This window comes from Protomyctophum parallelum, assembly GCF_964188405.1.
Source record: "Protomyctophum parallelum genome assembly, chromosome: 19".
Taxonomy (NCBI): Eukaryota; Metazoa; Chordata; class Actinopteri; order Myctophiformes; family Myctophidae; genus Protomyctophum; species Protomyctophum parallelum.
Genome location: NC_139717.1, coordinates 35,785,709 through 35,802,995, shown reverse-complemented (window position 1 = coordinate 35,802,995; position 17,287 = coordinate 35,785,709). Strand labels below are relative to the sequence as shown.

The 17,287-nt window shown below is 40.7% G+C and overlaps 2 protein-coding genes across 2 annotated transcripts; one reads left to right on the top strand and one right to left on the bottom strand.

Annotated features, from left to right (window-relative positions):
- The first annotated feature begins 939 nt into the window (after window positions 1–939).
- On the top strand, window positions 940–10,076 carry uap1l1 (UDP-N-acetylglucosamine pyrophosphorylase 1 like 1). Its single transcript, XM_083790204.1, has 9 exons — window positions 940–1,318; window positions 1,415–1,619; window positions 1,737–1,912; window positions 3,959–4,131; window positions 4,604–4,797; window positions 6,724–6,864; window positions 7,077–7,262; window positions 7,457–7,523; window positions 9,534–10,076. The coding sequence occupies exons 1-9, from the start codon at window positions 1,039–1,041 to the stop codon at window positions 9,636–9,638; spliced, it is 1,527 nt and encodes a 508-aa protein (XP_083646330.1). The 5' UTR covers window positions 940–1,038; the 3' UTR covers window positions 9,639–10,076.
- Window positions 10,077–13,589: 3,513 nt separating this feature from the next.
- Window positions 13,590–16,524, bottom strand: LOC310876292 (uncharacterized protein). The gene is made up of 2 exons (XM_083789786.1): window positions 16,203–16,524; window positions 13,590–14,152 (listed from the first exon to the last, which is right to left on the bottom strand). Exons 1-2 carry the CDS (start codon window positions 16,491–16,493, stop codon window positions 14,006–14,008), a joined length of 438 nt encoding a protein of 145 aa, XP_083645912.1. The 5' UTR covers window positions 16,494–16,524; the 3' UTR covers window positions 13,590–14,005.
- Window positions 16,525–17,287: the final 763 nt, after the last annotated feature.

The window sequence follows — 17,287 nt, the reverse complement described above, 5'->3', positions numbered from 1 at the left end:
CCAGCTTGGGTGGGTTCAGGTATTAAGCTTCAGGCTTAATATGTCTGAGCAATTATTGTCAGGTTGGGTTGGGGTCAGGTTATGGTCGTTGATTAACACATAGTCTTGTGGGTTACTTTATATTTGAAACAAATTAAAATAAATAGTTAAAGTTTAAAATGTGTTATATCTTGTCTGTCTTTGTTAGTGTTTTTTCCTTTTTCTGGTCCAGCTCCAGACTGCATGAGTTGAATGCAGGACAACTGAACTGTGTTGCTCTGGGGGCTGGGCCTATTTAATAAGTTTGCTCTTTGCCTCACTTTTCCCTCCCTGATGCAGCCAGAGCCAAATGTGTATTTCCTTTAAGTAGCATATATTTGGTTTATATTCATTAAATAAATCCTTTACACTTTTAAGTATTGCCTTAATTGTGTTGCGGTGTTTGGTGTAGTATATTACTATTTACATTATTTTAACTACTAGGAAAACAAATTTAGAACGAAGAAACTAAGAAATCTCTATAGGCCCTATGCCATCAATTTAACCCAAAAATCTCTATTTGGCACAATGGCACATATCAGCTTTGCTCAGATAACAATGAATATGCCATCCATTATGACGCCTATGATACTTTTATTTATTTATTTGGTGGTCAGCTGACTGAGTGACCGTTTTTCTGCTTTAAAGTGCCTACTGCTGGAGTGCAGTATCAGCCACAATAACGGTCTCGTGCTCTCGACAAACCCCAAACGGGACGTCAATACACACACAGTATACTTTTGTTTTGTTTTGCAACTACTCAAGACATTTTATGATTATGACATTGTTTTATAAACACATTCGGCGTAATATTTACCATCATGTCAGCAGTATCACAAGACATCCTTGTTCGGATCCTGCCCTACTCAGTCACGAGTTCGTCATGAAAAGGGGCCGTCGCTTCCTCTTCACAATAAATACCTGACCGAATAGTGGAACAACAACACACTGATCGGGGCAGAGTGTGATATTCTGATAAAAGTTCGTTTTGGCTACTTTTCAGTTTGACCAGGGTACGCAATGCCTTCGTTTGAGGAGCTCAAGCTACATTTAGACAATGCAGGTCAATCTCACGTCCTGGGATTCTGGTCCGAGCTCACTGAAGAAGATCGGGACAATTTCCTCAGTGAATTGTCTCTGTTAGATCTTAGTGAATTAAAAGCCCACTGTGAGGGAGCCGCAAAAGCTGCAAGTGGTCCGTCCGTGAGAGTAGAACAACACATAGAACCACTGCCTGAGGAGTTTGTCGGCAGCATTCAGAGAAGCGAGGAGAGTACTCTGGCAGATTGGGAAAATGAAGGTGACTTACCGTCTTTGTTGCATTCATAGCCCATTAAACATTCAAAGTGGTCGTGATAAAAAATGGTACACTGCATTCATAACATGTACTCCGCAGGACTTTTGCAAATCTCAGAAAACCGAGTTGCAGTTTTGCTTTTGGCTGGTGGTCAGGGGACCCGCCTCGGGGTGTCTTATCCTAAAGGGATGTACAACGTTGGTCTCCCAAGCAGCAAAACCTTGTACCAACTCCAGGCAGAGCGCATTCGCAAAATACAGGAATTGGCGACTTTAAAACATGGTTCAAAATGCACAGTTCCTTGGTAAGATTGCGTCTGTCTCCCCAAATGCGCGGTATTTACTGAAAGTTTTCACATGTTGTGAATGAATTTCTCTCTCTCTCTCTCTCTCTCTGACTGTTATTGTGTAACTTCCACCAGGTACATAATGACCAGTGAATTCACCCTGAAACCAACTGAGAATTTCTTCAAGGAAAATCACTACTTTGGCTTGGAGCCATCAAATATAATTATGTTTGAGCAAAGAATGATACCAGCAGTGACCTTTGATGGGAAGATTATCCTGCAGAATAAAGGAAAGGTAGCCATGGCCCCAGGTAGGTGATGAAGATCTTAATGTAGGCTAATCACTGCTGAACTTTGTGACAGAAATTTGTATTTATTCAAGAAACTATTTGTATTATAAATATAGTCTATATTATGTATAGTCTGATATCCAAATATGAAAATACCAGTAATAATAAACCAACTAGCAGGTGTTAATAAAGTCCCAATAAATACATTTCTATGGGTATTATGACATTTACTAGGTACCGTAAGTAGATGCAAAATGCTGTTAAGTTTGTTGAGAGAATTGAGCACCAGCTCTCCTCACAAGATCCCTCCTTGCAACATACAGGCTGAACAGTGTATTATTTATGACCAACCAAGCCCACTATTAAAGGAGCTCTTCACCCATTTTCAACATGAATCGATTCTACGTCCGAGCATAGACATGGTAACGTAAAGTGTAGTGTTGATTATCGTGTATTAATCTAATTATAGTAAACTAATACTAGTATAATTATACTATAGTCATCATGAACGTGTGCAATGATAGTCAACAGACCAGCTCATTCATGTGTTTGGGTCCAAACTGCAATAACACATTCGGCCACTATGTCCATTTCTCCTCAGGGTTTCCTCCGGGTGCCGTCTCTATTCATATATACTCTAAGGTTTTGAAGCACCCGGAAGAACCATAGAGTATATATATCTATAGAGAAGACACCCGAGTTCTCCTCCCATCCACTTGCATTAAGTTGCTCAAAAGCGCATGAGGCGGATTCACTCCTCCTTCCTGGTAGGAACAGAGTGCATTCTGGGACGGATTGCAATGGTGAGTGGCCCCAAACACATGAACGTGCTGCCGTTGAACGCGCACGAGCGTCGTCCGTCGTGAACGTGTACAATGATAGTCAATGGACAGCGCGTTCATGTGTTTGGGGCCAGGCTGCAATACCTTCATTCGGCCACTATGTCCATTTCGCCTCAAGATTTCCTCTGGGTGCCTTCTCTATAAATATATATACTCTAAGGGAAGAACGGTCTACTTCCGCATTTTTTCGATGCGGAAGTGCTCAATGTTAAACCCCAGCTGCACTGTTTCCTCGTGCTAAATGCAGGGGCCCGCCTGTAGTCCCAGCTCTGATCAGCAGGGCCGAGGGCTTCAACGTTGACAAGCCCTTCTGGGGGCTTGGCTTATACTTCGCAAAGAATCTCGGGAAAATTGTGCCTTAAATTTTGACATACGCCCCAGAGCCAGAAGAGGTGGCACTAGAGGTGGCACCGTGGCACTAGTGCCACAATCTCGCCTAGAGGGCTGGGCAAAAGTTTAGGTTGCTGGAAGGGTCCAAAAGGGTCTAATTTAGCTTCATGTAGAAACTTGGTTACATTACAGAGTAACACATATGTTAATGTAACTCCCAAGAGTGTACAAAATGGAACCAAATTATGTATAAATATGTAACATGGCCATATCACTCAAGACTGGTTATTTACATCATTTGAATGTGGCCATTGTATCCTGCTGCTGCTTGAAATATCTTGAGTGCTTCTTTCATTAAACTATGGAAAGCTTCTCCAAATATTTGTTGCACCGCAGCAAAAATAGAAAAATATCTCCAAGTGGTTGTGTGGCATGTGCCACCGCCAGTTAGTGCATAGTTCATTATGGTCCCAAATTCTCAATGCGGTGGTTCTCAACCTGTGGATTGGGACCCCATGGGGGGTCCCCACATGATTTGATTCAGATGAGTGTGAAATGACAATTTAAGGACATAGACATTTTTAATACCTGAAAGAAAAGAAAAAAGCCCACATTACTGCATCAAAAGTAATCAACAAGCTATATTATAAAATAATCACACCCGTATGAAGTGAGTCCTTGGGTGTCCTGGTTGTAGATAAAGGATGGGTACTATTGTGTATTGAATTTTGTGTGAATGTTACTAACAGCATAGACTTTACAAAGCAAAATTATTTGCCATTTATTATAATACCTAATTTGGTCAATTTTAAGAATTGTAAGTGTTCACTAACACCATCATTGTTATTCCATAAAAAAACTGTCATGTAAGTTAACCTCATTCTCTTCTTGTCAGATGGTAATGGTGGTCTGTACCGGGCAGTCATGGATAACAAGGTACTAGAGGATATGACCAAGAGAGGAGTGGAATATCTCCATGTCTACTGTGTGGACAACATCCTGGTCAAAATAGCTGATCCCATCTTCATAGGATTCTGTGTCAGCAAAGGGGCAGACTGTGGAGCGAAGGTATAGTAATACCTTCCGAAAGCAATACAGACACAATGGAATTCTTGCAAATCCACTTTGATCATTGTGACTTGATGTAGCGCCTGTTGAGGGCAACAAGAATGATGTATGTTTACATGCACAGAGCTGCATACATAGTTTAGAATTTCTGTTTATGTATACAGTAAGTTGGTCAAGATTCCTTGGCTTGAAGCTTTTTCCTAAACTTTTGTTTTGCTATTCTAAGTTGATCCATGACGGGATTATAATGTTAAAATATACATATAGCAAACAAACAGGAGAACCAGTATTGAGGTGCTGCTGATCTTGGTAAATAAAAATACCGGTAGTAAAAGTAAAGGAAAGACTGCACAGTTTGTAGCCACAATGCATTAACATGGAAAGGTCTTCATCAGGGAATCGGATCTATACCCACTATATGCATTCATTGTACAGTTCAGTTTAAATTATGCCCCTACATAATTTCTGTCAGGTTGTGCAGAAAGCATACCCCGAAGAGCCGGTTGGAGTGGTGTGCAGAGTGGGAGGAGTCTACCAGGTAGTTGAGTACAGTGAGATCCAGCCAGAAACGGCTGCGCTTAGAGGCCCTGGAGGTGGCTTGCTCTACAGTGCTGGAAATATCTGCAACCACTTTTTTACCAGGACTTTTCTGCAAAAGGTTGCACAGTAAGGACCTTCTTGTTTGCTTTTTATGTCATGACACATTGGAGAGAAAATGACAATCTTCAGATAAAAGTTGTGTTTTTTGAATGGCTAGAAGGTAAATACTAGACTCTGGGCAGATTCACACTGAGTCTGTTTGATTCAAACTGTTCCCGAATACGATTACCTGGTCCCTGCTGGCCATGATTCTTAATTATTCTGCACCCGAGTATACTTCATTCAACTGTATTCAATGCTTTCACATTGCATCGATCCGTGTCCGAGTACACTTAAATCGGTCCCGAGACTACCTCTATGACTGTGGTCCCAGGAACGGTTGAGTGATCTGCACCCGGGAACAGTACGCAGCATTCACAGTTCACACTACCACAACATCTGCCACGTGGTCCCGAGTACGCATCCGGGACCATAGTGTGAATCTGCCCTCTAACCACAATCTGGTGTTTTTTAAATCTTTTCAAATGGCTCTTTTCTCCTGATTGTGTCAGGAGTCAAATTTGCAACTACTGGTATAATTTTACTACTCTGCAAAAGTGTTGCCTAGTTAACTAGCAAAACCATATCAGATTGCAACTACAAAGTGTAATTTGGAGATGTGTTTTGTTTGTTTTTTGCTTCAAGGAATATCTTAGGAGTGTTCATATTTTATGGCCATAAGGCAGAACTTTGTCCCCCCTACAATCAAATGGTAAATGCTACTGCATTGAGTTGTAAACTCGCAATTGTGGTAGATGGAACCATCGGATTGTAAAGCCTTCAAACATCCCATTCTCTTATTTTATTTTTATTCTTAAAAAAGATTTAGTATTTATTAATTTTCCTGTTTTGTTTACCTAAAGAGGAAGTGACTCAGAAACCATTTTATACCACAATCTTGCCATGTTTGTCATTCTTTAAGATGACTGCTTACATTATATTCCCTTCAAGATTTTACATTATTAACAATATGATTCTAAATACAAAAGAAAAACATTAACATTTAGAGCTGCATGGTTAAGGTCTTGCCTAGACTTCTGGGGGGGGGGGGGGTTTGTGAGGAATCGGGTGTCCCCTTGGTGGAACCAAATTGTATCTACCTTGACCTTCCTCCTCTTTAACAACAGGAACCTGGAGCTGATGGCTCTAGTCTAAACATATTTGTGCCCAAATGATTAGATTCCCAAGATCTTGGATGATGCATCTGCGACCAAGCAGTGGTGTGGATGTTGTCAGTTTGTGGATGTGGTGTGGTTGTTGTCAACCAAAATGGTCAAGTTGGAATGCGCAGAAGTTTTCCCTAGCATAATGATGTAAATTATGGCTGCACTGGATTAAAATTGTGGGTGAATCTTGCTGCTAATTACTGGTAACCTAACCATGCTATAAAAGCAGTAATACACTCATGGCCATGATGTATCGTATTATATCATGACTATGGGCTTTGTTAACTTTGTGTTAACAAGACACATAGCCCTGATTATAATCAAGATATATATATATATATATACCACAACCTCTATTGTATTGTTGTAACTGTACTTGGTACATTGGTTCACTCCTCACCAAAAATAGCGACCTACAAGCTTGTAGATCTGCTATTTTGGTGGGAACGTTCCCCCCAGAATATAAATGCTGGTGTTCAAGTGGTTGAAAAGGAGGCTCAGAAGGATTTCCCTTCCGCTGATTTGCCTGGTATATCATAAGGGAAACATCACTAAAATGGTGCGTCCAGGAATGCCGATGTTGTGACACTCCAGTAGTCCTAATGTTAGGATAGTAATGCATTCAATATTTACCTACATGCATGCAATATTTCCCTCACCTGGATTGATCTCTACCTATATTACAGTTGCTTTGAATACTTTATGGGGGATTGTTTTTATGTCTTCTTCACTACAATCCAATATTAAATGCAAGTTTGATTTTCAAGAAATTATTTTCACCATACAGGACATTTGATGGAGAACTAACGCAACATGCTGCAATAAAGAAAGTACCTTTTGTGGACAGCGACGGCAATCAGATTAAACCCACCAAGCCCAATGGCATTAAGATGGAGAAGTTTGTGTTTGATGCCTTTCAGTTCTCAAGGTATTAATTATCCCAATACTGTTTCTGCATCTGGTAATCCCATTCACAGTGAGAACTCCTTCATTGATCTCTAAAACGAACTGTATTAAGCCAAACTTGACCTTTTGAATACTACTGAAAATGTTCTGCGTTTTTGTACCATGAATTAGATTAGTCATCTAGATTGTGTCATTCAAATAATAAGGGCATTTGTAATTTTTTCTTCTTCAAAGGAACTTTGTGGCCTTTGAGGTCTTGAGGGAGGAGGAGTTTTCTCCCCTAAAAAACGCAGATGGGGTAGCCTTGGATACCCCAACAACAGCCAGACACTCTTTACTAACACAGCACTGCCGCTGGGCCCAGGCTGCCGGAGCCATCTTGTTAGATGATCATGGAAATGTCCATCCCACTACGTCCAGGTTGTAGCCACACCCAGTAAAATAAAAATTAATTGTATTCACTGTGTTCCGAGAGATGTTTTCATTTGAAGGTTTAGACTAGAGGAGTTTAAATGGCATTCCAGACCTGTTTAGATCATGATGGACAAAATGCAATGCAAGTTTTTTATTTTGACTTATAAACAAAAGTGTGCGTTTGTGTGTCTGTGTGACAGGGAGAAAGCAGAGGACAACACTCCAGTGAAATGTGAGATCTCCCCACTGGTCTCCTATTTTGGAGAGGTGAGACCATGAAACTGCACAGTTACAGTTCCATAAGGGAAAATATGACTTAAGTTCCATCCATCTTCAACCGCTTATCCGTAGTTGGGTCGCGGGGGCAACAGTTCCACCAGAGAGCTCTAGACTTCCCTCTCCAGCCACATTAGTGACTTCCTCCTGGGGTATCCCGAGACGTTCCAAGGCCAGTGAGTTGATGTGTTTCCTCCAACTGCGCCTTGGTCTGCCTCCCAGTGGGATGTGCCTCGAGGACCTCCCTAGGGAGAGGCATCCTAACCAGATGCCCGAACCACCTAAGCTGGCTCCTTTCCAGGCGAAGATGCAGCGACTCTAGTGGACTAATGCGATGTAATAGATCGCATTACTGATTGGGAGGGAATTGTCTTGTCTCGCTATAGCGCACGTAGGCTACGCTATCACAATCATTGCAGATTTATCCCCCAAAAAGCATGTTTTTGCAATAAACGTTTAAAAAATCCGCATTTTCGGCATCCCCTATGGATCGAAATGGAATTGCTTTGGGCTCTCCGTTGATTAAACCACCCTCGACATGTGAATGAAATTTTGGGTGGATTGGACATTCCGTTGGTGATTTGTGTTGGTGATTTTTTGTAAAACAGGCCCCTTCCACTAGGGCCCTTCCACTAACTGGACGCTGATTACAGCCGAACGATACGGACTATGAAAATTCTGCCTGTGGTGTTTTAATCGGATAGATCCAGAGATCATGTGTACCGTTTTTTGTGAGATTTGCACAAAAGCTGTAGGTGGAAGAGCAAGAAGTGTTTTGAAGAAAAGCTAAAATGGCGGTAATATCTATCCTGACGCAAATGGGTGTGGCCTATGGGGAGATGCGTCATGAGTCATGACCCAAGGAATCCATGGAAAGTGAAAATTAGATTTTACGACCCACGGTTCAAGTCGAGTTATAAGGTGAATATGACACCGACTGATGTATTTATTTATGACATTAATTTTAATAATTATTATGAACCTGTTGTAACTGTAGCTCCGACAGTTTTTGAGAGAAAAATACTTGATGTGAGTTTTCGCATTTTTCCCATGTAAGTCGAAGTTTTAATGCACTCATAAATTAATTATTAATCAATACTTTTTTTAAGTGAAAAAAGGGCTTCGTTAAGACCTCCGTAATATGGTCAATGCCTGTGTGAAAAGTGTGCGATTGGTGCAGGCAGTGAGGAGCTACAACAGTGTTTCAGACAGACATTGAGTGAATTATAGTATGATGATGATAAATTGATTGGATTATCATCAACATTTTGACAGATGTTCTTGAAGAATTTACCACCCCAAACATTCTTCCGGATCATTTTATTTGCCTCAAGTGGCTCAGAGTGTTGGAGAAAGTAGCATTAAAATGTGCATATGGTACTGCATGGGCGAATTCTTCTTATAACTGTCAGGGGTGCCCCAAACTCCCCAATACCCGCTCCTACAATTCGACAGTAGGGGCTTAGTCAATTACTTTTCTAAGGTTGGCACCGTTATTCCACAAGAGGGAGCTCCAGAGACTTTGTAAGTAGCAGATTCAAAAGCTTTATGGAAAAGGTTCATGGTTTCTTTGTTATTACACCCTTTGGAGTTAAAATATAAAAATGTGTTAGTTCTGGTACTTCTGCAGCAGCATTAACAAAAAGTAGAAGAAAGAGCAGAAAACATAAAAACAGCAGTACAAACTAAATAGAAAATCGTAAAATAATGCATCAATATAAAAAAAGCTCTAAAGTGTAAAATTCCAAGTTCTTGTAACTTTAACATACAATATATCATACATAAATGCTTCAATATATATTAAAAAAAAAAAGCTCTTAAGTGCATAGTTCAAAGTTCAACCCCTCTGGCTGCCTCTTAACTACTGTAGGTGGAGGGTAGGGGGGGGGTTGGCATTTCCCCATTGTTTCTTCTTTTTTCTGGGTAAAGTAGCTGTTAAGCAATCTCTTGCTCAGCTATGATTTTAACCCACTCACCCATGCACTTTTCTGTCTTTATAAGGGCCTGGAGAAGCTGCTGAAAGGGAAGACTGTGACAACTCCCTTCATCCTGGATGAAAAGAGGGCAAAGGAACTTCAGTCTTCTGTAACACTTTCTAATGAATGATAAATGGACTATAAACTATGTAGTCTAGTTTTTCCAAAATGTGAAATAATATACTGTACATGATGTGAACATGCACAGTGCATCATTATCAGGCTTTATTGTATCCTTCAACCTCTTGCTTATGCCCCAAAATGACTGGATATACAGATTGTACAGCATTTGTAGAAATATTAGACCTGCCAAATGTTTGTCATCGGGTATACTTTACTTAAATCATCCACCTATCCTGTTACCCTTTAACCCACATGAACCCTAGTGGGTTTAAGATACTTAAAAAATAAAGGGAATACAATATAAAAGCAAAACGGCATCCTGCATACCTGTACCACCTTTATTGCCTTAATGTTTTTATTTTGCTTATTTTTATCCCACGATTTTGCAACCCATTTTTTCACCCAGTGTCAATTATCTAATGTAATCCTGGGCGCTACACTTCCTCTGCCAACCTGGGGGGGGGGGGGGGGGGCAGCGGACTGACCTCATGCTTCCTTCTATGCATGAGGACTCGAAGCTGCTTCTTTTCACCGGACGGGAGAGAGAGGCTGGCCAGAGGTAGTTTAGACTAGAGACCAGGATGTTTTTTGTGAGGGTAAAATGTTATTAATATTACATGAACTTGTTTTAAGATAATTGTAATTGTATTGTTTCAGAATAAGTTCATTTGTTATGTTATTGACTTATTGTGTAAGCCAATTAAAAAAATATTCTGGGCCATCACTGGCACAAAAAAGGTTTCTGGAAATGTAATAGATTGATAATTATTTTATTAATTTGATTGGATTATTATTGCCAGGTATGTATGTTACACATACACCGTTACACGGTAACAAGACTAGTCTCAGTGAAAAGACATTCTATAGGTAAACCGTCTCAATGGTTCACACTCACCAGTCATACACATCATTTCAGTACTGTAGCTTATAGGTCAGTCGTTCTGAAACGGGTTCATGTCAAGGACCCCCAAATTGATATGTATACACCCATCAAATGGGGTTCAGTTCAATTTAAAAGGTTGAGAATAACTTACTGTTTTACTTTAGTGTTGTCATTGTTTCATGAGTTAATGTATTGCATTTCATTTTGATGTTAATTATTACTAGTAGTATATATTCTTGAATCTTTTTACTTAATTGGGTTTTAGACTTCAGCATGCGTGCCAATAAACTTTAAGTAATGCATCTGGTTTAAGTCCAATGTGATCGTGATATCTATGGCAAATAAATTGTAAATGGTGCCTTTATCCAGGGCGCTTTACATAGATTGTGCATTACATTCACACATTCATACACCGATTGCGGCGGAAAGGTACCAACCAGCACATCGGGAGCAATTTGGGGTTAACTGGATGCACCTGGGACATATCCTCAGTGATGTATCCTGAGGTCAACGGGGTTTCGGGTCTTCCAACATCATACCCCTCACTCAGGCGCCGGGGTGATCAAGTCCCGACTTACGTCCCAGTAGCTACCCTCAATCAGTCCCACTAAAAACCAGGGCCACACAATTCGTTGGAACTACTCCAGAACTACTCTGCCAAGGCTGGGAGGTACACTTCTGGCACATGGACGGACTAGGTTCTGTGGGTTGTCTCCTGTCCGGGCCCCTCCTATGTCTCACCAGGTCCATTCCTGCTCTCACCAGGCCCAGGACCTGTGCGTTGCACCAGAGTCCCAGCATCAGACACTTCATTCAGGAGTGGTGGGCAATGGTTCCGCAGGGCACTGGTGCTGCGGCTCCGCTTGCTGCTTGCATGGTCCTCCTAAAGGCCTCACCGAGGGCTGTTGGGCTTCAGGCTGGGGCGCTAACCCATACTGCTCACCCGGGTGCCGTCTACATTCCGGCTGTCACCCGTCTCTCCGGTGATCACCAGACTATACCTGATTGTCACATAGTTCAGTCTTGCCCAAGGACACTTCGACATGTAAACAGGAGGAGCCAGGATTCGAACCGCCGACCCATGGATCATTGGACGACCTGCTCTACCTCCTGAGCTACAGTCTGAGCTATAAACATATCATAGCTTACTCGGTGGAAAATAGCTTTCACAGCAGCCATTTTCAAATATTAAATAGAAGGGTAAACACAGGTGTCACACCCATTGTGTTCATCAGGGTGCTGCTATTTTGAATGTTGGCTCACTGGAAGGCTCTACACAAAACATTTATAGCTCATCATTGGTAACGTGATTATCTATATCAATGTGGCGGTGAAATAAAGTGAAAGACAAACGAACAAAGAAAACACTAATTTGGTGCTCAGTTTATTACCAAACGCAACAACCATGGCACTGGCATAGCCAAAGTCAAAGGCATACGATTTGTCACACACGTTACCGCAGTGACATTTGTTCTCCGCATTTGACCCATCTCTTGGAGCAGTGAGCCGCAGCCAAGGAGCGGTGAGCTCGGGAATCATTTGATTAGTAGATTTGACCCCCAATCCAACCCTTTGATGCTGAGTGTCAAGCAGGGAGGCACTGGGTCCCATTTTTACAGTCTTTGGTATGACCCGGCCGGGGATCGAACCCCGACCTCCCAGTTTCAGGGCGGACACTCCTGACGGCTTGTGGGAACTAACACTACAGTACATTACATTGGGTCTTTATACAGTAGGCCTACAGGACAGAGACAACAAATGCAAGGGTGGGCTCAGGTTTCCAACCCCCTAAAGTTTAAACCAAGTGGTCAACATATCTCCATATTATGTGTGGTGAGGTCACAAAAGAAGCTAGTAGGTGTTCTAACAGGCTCCAAACAACACCCGACCATTTGTTTGTGGTCAATAGATAGTGGCCACCCCAGGGGCTATTCTGAGATTCTTATCTATCCTGCATGTAGGAACAGCTGAAGTTATTTAGGCCTACTAACTAGAGAAGAGACAATTTAGGGCAGGCTATATCTCACGGATGTGAAATAGCAGCAAATATGGTTCATTTATGAAACAAATACACTACAGTTTCATGCTGTGATGTTTTCAAACTTGATTTACACCACTTTCCTGTTATGATTTGCTGTTCGCTGCCTTTCCAGTCTTTCCTGCCGTAAATCCAATTAATCTGCCACTACATTTCCATTGAAAAGATTACTATCTGCAATAGGTTAACACCTCGCCCCTCACTCAGTTTTTCCTGTAAAGACAGTTCCTGATTAGTGTGTTGGTTTTCGACCTGTGGGTCAGGACCCCCCAGAAAAGGATTTTCTTCAGGAAGGTTGGTCCCCCTCCCCCAGAGATGATTAGCTTAATGTGCAACATTGTTTTCTCATTCAACAGCTAAAACAAACCATCAATGTATACAGATTACACTTTAAACAATATATTTATTGACATTCTTTTTCAATTATATGAAACATTACAGTTATAGCTCTCTTGTTAATAAAATGTCCAGAAAAAACACAAACATAACAGATAGGCCTACACAAATACAATAACAAAACAAAAAAATACAATCGTTAGATTACACTTCTTAATACCTCTAAAAAGGTGGTCAAATTGTCAAATATTACCTAAGAAAGAGTGAAAATTATGAAATTGCGAGGCGTGAGCTTGTAGATCGGCTATTTTCACAATATGTATCTGTGTGGAACTGAGTCAAACGCCTTAACTCATACATTAAGTCATTGTCACAGTGAGGGTTCCCGGTTCATATGATTATTTTGGGACCGAAAAGTTTGAGAACCACTAGTTGGTGCACAATTCAAATCAAACCCCTATCTTGTATACATGCCTCACCTCTCTCACTCACTCTACCCTTTAGCTCCCCGTCTCTCTACACAGACCCATCTAAAAAAAGAATAAAAATGCCAAAAATAAATCTAGGGGGAAAAAATAGTTTCCTGTTAGAAAGCAATCTGCAATAGTTTAACACCTCGACCCTCAGTGCTTCCTGTTAGAAAACAATCTAGCTGGGTATCATGAACATTCTAAAAATACAAAAGGGTTAAAGGCACATTATTTTCATGAGGGCACACTGTAGACAAATACGCTTTACTGTAGGACTAACCAGTACATGCAGAGTGCTAGCTAGCCAGGTAGTCTATTATTTAGGTTTATGAATTCGGCAGGTACTATTTCTGTGCCTAAAAAGTATACATTTACATAGTATGTGTGCATTTCATGACCAGCAATCGCACATTGTGATTTAAAAAGTCATTATCAAAATAATGCATTTCACAGAGGCATACAATTATTCCATCCGTTTTGTTTTGCAATACTAAAGACAGAAAGATACAGTACATGTTTCTGAATCAATGTTTAGGTTACAGTATACATAACATTTTAGAAAAATCTAGAAGAGTTCTACAGTAGCTATGCTCTTTGGTCACAAGGCTGTGGATTGCTGAAATAGGAGTTGATTTATTATAGTTTAGTCAGTCCCTGGCTCCGCCTTGATGAAATAATGTGGACCAAGCAGGCACATTAGCAGCAGTAGTAGCTGGGACAGAGTAGCCCAGGGAAAAACTGTACAGACCGAGCATTAGACATTTCCAGCTGGAGCGAAATGCCTTGCCAACGTTCTGAAAGACAGACGGACACACACACAAACAAACACAAACACACACACATCAATCATTCTGCAGAAAAAAGGTGATTACAGGAATGTTTAGTTACATTTCAATTTAGTAAATGTTCTTACTTCCTTTAGGAGGTACATGGTAGTCACACAGTTGAACTTAATTGCAGACATTGGGCCTAATTAGTGTGGTTGCCCGAATGGGCAACCAGACTCTTGTAACTGTGACACTTTATTATTATTTTCTCACTGGAGTAGTCTTTATTTTGACGCTTTATACCTCCCACACTGTACGCTGTACGCACTTGAGCCATATGTCAAATTGACCGGAAAAATCGGGAATCGTGTGCTTGTATTTTGTTAAGAGAAATGTTGTATAGTTTAATTGATATGAATTTATTAGTGAATAAAATTTCCCCATTGACATGAATGGGAAAAGGCAAAAATTCACATAAAAGTATTTGTTCCTCGGAGACTGTAATCACTACAGTTACAAAACTTTTAGGGATAATTCAACATTATCCCTAAAATTATTTAACACTAAAATTTTATCGGTCGGCCTCATGGTGGCGCTATAACAGCCCACTTTACCTTTTGGCTTATAACTCTTGAACCGTAGGTCGTAAAATCAAAATTATTCTTTCCCTGGATTCCTTGGGTCATGACGCATCTCCCCATATAGGCCACGCCCATTTCCGCCATGATAGATTTTCCGCCATTTTGAATTTTGTCCAAAACACACTTTTTGCTTTTCCTCCTACAGATTTTGTCCAAATCTCACAGAAATCGGCACACGTGATCTCTGGACCCATCCAATTAAAACTGAGCCGCAGAATTTTGAAAGTGCGTATCGTTCGGCCGTAATCGTCTTCCGAAGTTAGTAGGAGGGGCCTATATCACAAAAAATGCCATAAATCACGAACGGAATGTCCAATCCATCCCAAATTTCAATCACATGTCCGGGGTGGTTCAATCAACCAAGTTCTAAAAGCAATTCCATTTTCATCCATAGGGGGCGCCGCAAATGCGAGAAATGTAACCGTTTGTCGCAAAAACATGAATTTCGGGGGTTAAATCCCCTCCGAATTACTTACGCATGATCTAAGGCGTGACTTGAAATTGTAATTGGCTGGCAATACTAGTGGGAGGGGCATAATGTAAGACACTGCGGCAACCACACTCTGCAATTTTTTAAAATTGCGAATTTTCTAGTTGAACCTCCATCTGTACAAGGTCAAAAATGTGCCTCAGTGTAAACCCATCTCTGTCAAACCTACTGTACGCTAACGCTCACATTGCAGGCCATTCCCTTACACATATAAAATACTCTTGAGCTCTGTCAACAAAGTTTCTGAAACAGGAAACTGCTTCCACAGCAGGAGGGGGTCACTCAGGTCTGTTTTCCTTCTCAGGCCAGTTCAAACAATAGCTTTCCATTTTCCTTGAACAGGAAAGGACAGGCCAGCTGAAGCGGATAAAGGAAGTCTGACATTTATATGAAAAATAGACATTACACTCCAGTCAACACCTCTGATGATTTTCGTATTTATGAGTCAAGCCAAATAGACTAGCCTATTAACAGTGTACAAATATTTCAGTAAGGTTTCATATAGGTTTAGGGCCAATTGACTTAGAGATGACCTACTCTAATCAAATTGATGTTTAAAGATCATTTAATTTGCTGCTTTTAAGTGATAAGCATCGGCATCCCATCAGACAACACTATTATACTGCAATTATTCTCTCTGTAATGTAGGCTATTTTATCTCTTAGTAGCCTATATCAGTGGTTAGCAGCCATGACATAGTTTTCTTAGATTCATTAGCTTCGTATCTTTTTTTCCCCTTCATATAGCTAATTGATTACACTTATTTGCTTCATTGTATACAGGACAAAGCGTGATTAACGACGTGAAACCGACACACGACTGATGAGAATGTTTATCGAAAATGCTACGTTAACAACCTAATATACAAACTACAAAGTAACAAGGCATGGGTTATTTTGAATTATTTGAAACAGAACGTGAATTTGTATTGAGATTGAGAACCAACCTTCTTCATTTTATCGTATTTTCCCTTCTTTTTCTTCTTCTCTTCTCGGTCTCTGCCTAAAGACTCATCCTCTATCAAAGGCGTGTACTTCTCTGGCAGAAACGCAAAATGAACTTCTCTGTGGCATTTCTCTTTTCGTCCGGCACTTTGCTGTTGCACACCGTCGTGACAAGTGGACTGTTGATCCGTGCAATCTACCTGCCGTTCATACTTAGTCCATAAGCTTTGTGCGTGTCCCGTTGCACCTGAATTTCTGTCAAACAACCTCGATGCGAGAGCTTTGGGCTTCATGTCTGTGTTGGTGGAGTCTCAGGGAATGGAATGAAAATACCACTCTGTAAGGGCCCGGGTCCCGTCGAGGATGTTGTCGACGTGCATTATGTGCATGAATGGGCGTGCATTCCATTGGTCAGGCTGAAGTGGCTAACTGGCAAAGTGCCCTTTAAGCCTGGTCTAACTAACCTGTTACTTGGACAAAAGGCATTTGGTCTGGATGTGAAAAATTAAAATAAGAGTATATTAAGCCTGTCATTAAGACAAACGAACATCAATTTCATGCATAAAAGGTATTTGGTGTACTCTAAATGTGAAAAATAAAAATACAATTATATATAGCCTATCATGTTGATGGGAATATCAACATACTGATGACATCACAAATCTCCATAATAAAGATAAGGGGATAAAGGAGACAGACTGACAGATAGAGATCTCTATGGGCATAAAATATGAATAGTATTATAACAATACTTGTTAAATTATTCTAAGCTTATTAGAATAAAAATATATTTTGGGAGAATATTGTTAAATAAGGTCAACATTATGAGAACACCTCACCAGGATATAGTGTATGGTATAAACACTATCCAAAGAACAAATGTCTACAACAGGGTTTGTCTGACTGCATGTCTGTCCTCAATCTCCACATTAGACCAATCACAGCTCACGACACATAAGAAATGTCTGGTGAAGTGTCAAAGTTGTCATGAAAAGCATTTATTGTAATTAGTTGAGATCCCACTTTCATTATACACGTACAGTACTAGGCTAAGATTGGGCAGAGTGGGCTGTGTGGCTACATTATC

What these genes read in the sequence shown, in the direction of transcription:
- uap1l1 (XM_083790204.1), top strand. Translation starts at nt 1,039, where the DNA reads ATGCCTTCGTTTGAGGAGCTCAAGCTACATTTAGACAATGCAGGTCAA. An exon ending in GGCAGATTGGGAAAATGAAG is followed by an intron (nt 1,319 to 1,414) that starts GTGACTTACCGT and finishes TGTACTCCGCAG; the next exon opens with GACTTTTGCAAATCTCAGAA. An exon ending in AAAGGTAGCCATGGCCCCAG is followed by an intron (nt 1,913 to 3,958) that starts GTAGGTGATGAA and finishes TCTTCTTGTCAG; the next exon opens with ATGGTAATGGTGGTCTGTAC.
- LOC310876292 (XM_083789786.1), bottom strand. Translation starts at nt 16,493, where the DNA reads ATGAAGCCCAAAGCTCTCGCATCGAGGTTGTTTGACAGAAATTCAGGT. An exon ending in AATACGATAAAATGAAGAAG is followed by an intron (nt 14,153 to 16,202) that starts GTTGGTTCTCAA and finishes TCTGTCTTTCAG; the next exon opens with AACGTTGGCAAGGCATTTCG.